A 3,835-nucleotide genomic window follows, 5' to 3' on the forward strand; every position below is an offset into this window, starting at 1 on the left:
CCTGAACCCACTTATTTCAGAAGCTTGGCGGGCAAACTCCAATATCTCACTCTCACCAGACCTGACATCCAGTTCGCGGTTAATTTTGTTTGCCAAAAGATGCACTCTCCTTCCATGTCTGATTTTCATTTACTCAAAAGGATCTTGCGGTATCTTAAAGGTACAATGACAATGGGCATTAATCTATCTTCAAACACAGATTCTGTTCTTCGTTGCTACAGTGATAGTGATTGGGCTGGCTGCAAGGACACACGACGATCTACCGGAGGTTTCTGCACATTCCTCGGCTCCAACATTGTCTCGTGGTCTGCTAAACGTCATCCCACCGTCTCCAAATCCTCCACCGAAGCTGAATACCGGACATTGTCTTTTGCAGCATCTGAAGTTGCATGGATTGGAGCCTTGCTCCAAGAAATTGGTCTTCCCCAACATCAAATCCCTGAGATGTACTGTGACAACCTTTCAGCCGTCTACCTCTCTGCTAATCCCGCTCTTCATTCTCGTTCCAAACACTTTCAGGTGGACTACCATTATGTCCGTGAAAGAGTGGCTTTAGGCGCTCTCACTGTCAAACACATTCCAGCCTCCCATCAACTTGCTGACATTTTCACTAAGTCTCTTCCTCAAGCACCATTCTTCGATCTTCGGTTCAAACTTGGTGTCGTCTTGCCGCCGGACACAAGTTTGAGGGGGTGTATCAAACAACTAAAAGAAGATTCAGGCCCAAAAGGAAAAGAGAAGCCCACGAAGCCCAACTCTGCAACTCTGCAACAATCACACGCGCCCTTACCGCTTCTATCGCCGCCAACAAACATAAGCGTGCATAATCGCTTTGATGTTCTTGGAAGTAGCAGCATCTCATGCAACTAGAACATTCATCATTAGCTTTTTGTAACTCTTCTCTTTATAAAGACCTATGCTTGTAATCCAATTAAGTTAAGGAAAAATATTGAATCTTTTCCTCTCTTTCAAGCTTTCTCTTCTATTTTCAGTCCATTAACGCCGTCAAGTTGGATGGGGTTTTGGGACGGAGCAGACAGTAAAGAGATGGGGATATTCTCCGTGCCTCCATTATCTCCTTATCTATCTCTTGGACACTCCCACCTCGTGGTTATGTAAGCTTCTGAGAGTCAAACTGGGAACATTCCAACATTAGGTGACATTAGCAACTTTGGATTGTGTTGAAAGCTTCTAGATTAGCTGATTGTAAAAATTGTTTCCCTATATTCATTGATTCATCTTAAATGCAATTCTTTCTACCCTTCCTTAAACGAGCACAAAGAAGAAGTTTGAACTTACAAGACCTACTAATGAGCCCTTCAAGCAAAACGATTGCCTCCAAGACTTTGGTCGCTGTCTAATATAATAGTGCAGACACCCACAAACATATGTACTTTTCTTCAACCCTATAAATTTCACCATAGACAAAAACTTTCATGAGGTTACAAAGTAGACACAGAGAATTCAGTATGTTGAAACAAACCTAAGACATTCCTTTGTTACCCACTCCACGAGACTTCTGCTTCCAGATGTACTTGATGCTAAGGTCGTAACTCGTAACATTTTTACATCTTACAACATGACAAGATTACCTTAACTATTTCAAGTCACCAAATCAAAGGAAACAACCAGAAGGAAAAACTTCATCGCTTAGCCGTGAAAGAAACATAAATCAAGTAACCCAATTATTTTCAAAAAGATAGAAACAGTGCGGCCAAAAGAGAAATTCCAACCACCTAATCATATAATCCACAGTGAACCAAAAACGAGAATCCTACACCGTCGAGAAATTGTCTAAAACAGGCAAGCAGACATAAACTTGTACCCATAAAATTTTTAAAAAGTGTCAATTTTTGTTTCAAATTTCTGTAATAAAAACCATTTTTAAAATGTGTCTCGGATATGAAGAAGCCTGGAAATAGAGACAAATCCACAAAATCCCTCCTTTCTTGTCTTAAACTTATACTAATATTTAAAGTCCACTTGCCACACTCCAAAACAACAGTAGAAAACAAGTCAAAATAATTGAAAAGGATCCTTCCTCTCTCCAACCAAAGAAGCTAATCTCAAAAACCTCTCACTTTCCATTTTTATATAACCCTCCAATCTCAAAAACCAAAACCCACAATCAAAACAACAATCAGATAGAAAAAGGCTCCAGTATCATCTATGGCTTCTTCACATCAACTAGAACAAGACCAATCAGCTTTGAATCTCATAACCCAACACCTTCTTACCGATTTCCCTTCCTTAGACACCTTTGTCTCCACCATCCACCACTGCACCACTTCAACTCTAAGCCAACGCAAGCCACCTCTTGCCACTATAGCAGTTCCTGCACCAGTGGCTCAAGAGGATGACCTGAGGCATTACAGAGGCGTCAGGAGAAGACCGTGGGGTAAGTATGCGGCTGAGATCAGAGACCCAAACAAGAAAGGTGTTCGTATCTGGTTAGGGACTTTTGACACAGCCATGGAAGCTGCAAGAGGTTACGACAACGCTGCTTTTAAACTACGAGGAAACAAAGCCATTCTTAACTTTCCCCTTGAAGCAGGCAAGCACAAGGACTATGGAGACAACAACAAGACTGTCTCTTTAAAAGCAAAGAGGAAGAGACAAGTAACGGGGGATGAAAGCCATGGAAGTAACCTGTGTAGCCATAAAGCTGTGAAGAGGGAAGAGGCAGAAATTCAGGCTCAGGCTGAGGCTTGCCCGTTAACACCGTCAAGTTGGATGGGGTTTTGGGACGGAGAAGACAGTAAAGAGATGAGAATATTCTCCGTTGCTCTGTTATCCCCTTATCCAGCTCTTGGACACTCTCAACTCGTGGTTACGTAAGCTTCTGAGGATCAAACATTAGGTGACATAAAAACCGTTGGTGTATATATCATCTACAAGTAAAGCACCGAGAAGATGATTTTAAATAAGAACTTACAAATCTTAAGGGTGGTTGTGTTCAAAGCTTCTAGATTAGCTGATTGTAAAAGATGCTTTGCTATATTCATTCATTCATTCTTCTTAAGTGCAATTCTTTCCACCGTTCCTTAAACGAGCTCAAGAGGATGATTATTTTCTTATAGAACAAAGAGGAAGCTCATACTTACAAGACCGTGCTAATGAACCCTTCGAACAATATGGTGGTCGCCATTTAATAGTGCAGACACCCATAAACAGATGCACTTTGATTCAACCTTATAAATTTCACCATAGAACAAAAAATCTCATCAGGTATTAAAGTAGATGGCAACATATAGTTTGATAACGAGACCCATTGGTTGTTGAATGATGGTGAACTAAATTCTTACAAACCGACTCCAAGAGAAGCTGGACCTACCTTCAAGAGAAGCAAAAGATAAGATATCTACATTTTGGAAGAGCTGATCATGTACAATACATAAATTAACTATACACAGACAATTCCATGGCTGAGAAAGGGTCCTACAGAGACAACAAAACTACTTTGAACCTACCGAAATGTTCATTCTAACAATAAATTGGACCATTTTTAACTAAGATGAAAATATGCTCCACAACATCAAACTAAGTGGAACTTCGATCAAAGTCAGAGTTCCATTTCAGATCCCAAATCCTCTCCTTCTCTGTTGGACATCTGAAGTAGAAATTTCACACACACACACACACACAAGTTATACTGAAGACAGGCATTCAACTAAAGTACACACGACAACAAGGCAACAACCTAGGGAGGTCTTAAACCAACAAACCTGTCTTTGCCAGTATCAATGTCCACACTAAAGAGATACGGAATGCCCAAGACACAGAATTCAATACGATATAAGAAAAAGGTAACATATCCAGTCTCCACCAAAGCATC

The 3,835-nt window shown here is 40.7% G+C and overlaps 1 protein-coding gene across 2 annotated transcripts; it reads left to right on the plus strand.

Moving 5' to 3' along the window:
* The first annotated feature begins 997 nt into the window (after positions 1 to 997).
* LOC110225878 (ethylene-responsive transcription factor ERF105-like) lies at positions 998 to 3,022 on the plus strand. 2 transcript variants are annotated; one of them, XM_021016138.1, is made up of 2 exons: positions 998 to 2,488; positions 2,555 to 3,022. In XM_021016138.1, exons 1-2 carry the CDS (start codon positions 2,170 to 2,172, stop codon positions 2,836 to 2,838), a joined length of 603 nt encoding a protein of 200 aa, XP_020871797.1. In that variant the 5' UTR covers positions 998 to 2,169; the 3' UTR covers positions 2,839 to 3,022. The 2 variants fall into 2 exon arrangements, with proteins under 2 accessions (XP_020871797.1, XP_020871794.1); XM_021016135.1 differs by having other exon boundaries at positions 998 to 3,022.
* Positions 3,023 to 3,835: the final 813 nt, after the last annotated feature.

The sequence above is a fragment of the Arabidopsis lyrata genome (assembly GCF_000004255.2).
Source record: "Arabidopsis lyrata subsp. lyrata unplaced genomic scaffold ARALYscaffold_268, whole genome shotgun sequence".
Classification (NCBI taxonomy): Eukaryota; Viridiplantae; Streptophyta; class Magnoliopsida; order Brassicales; family Brassicaceae; genus Arabidopsis; species Arabidopsis lyrata.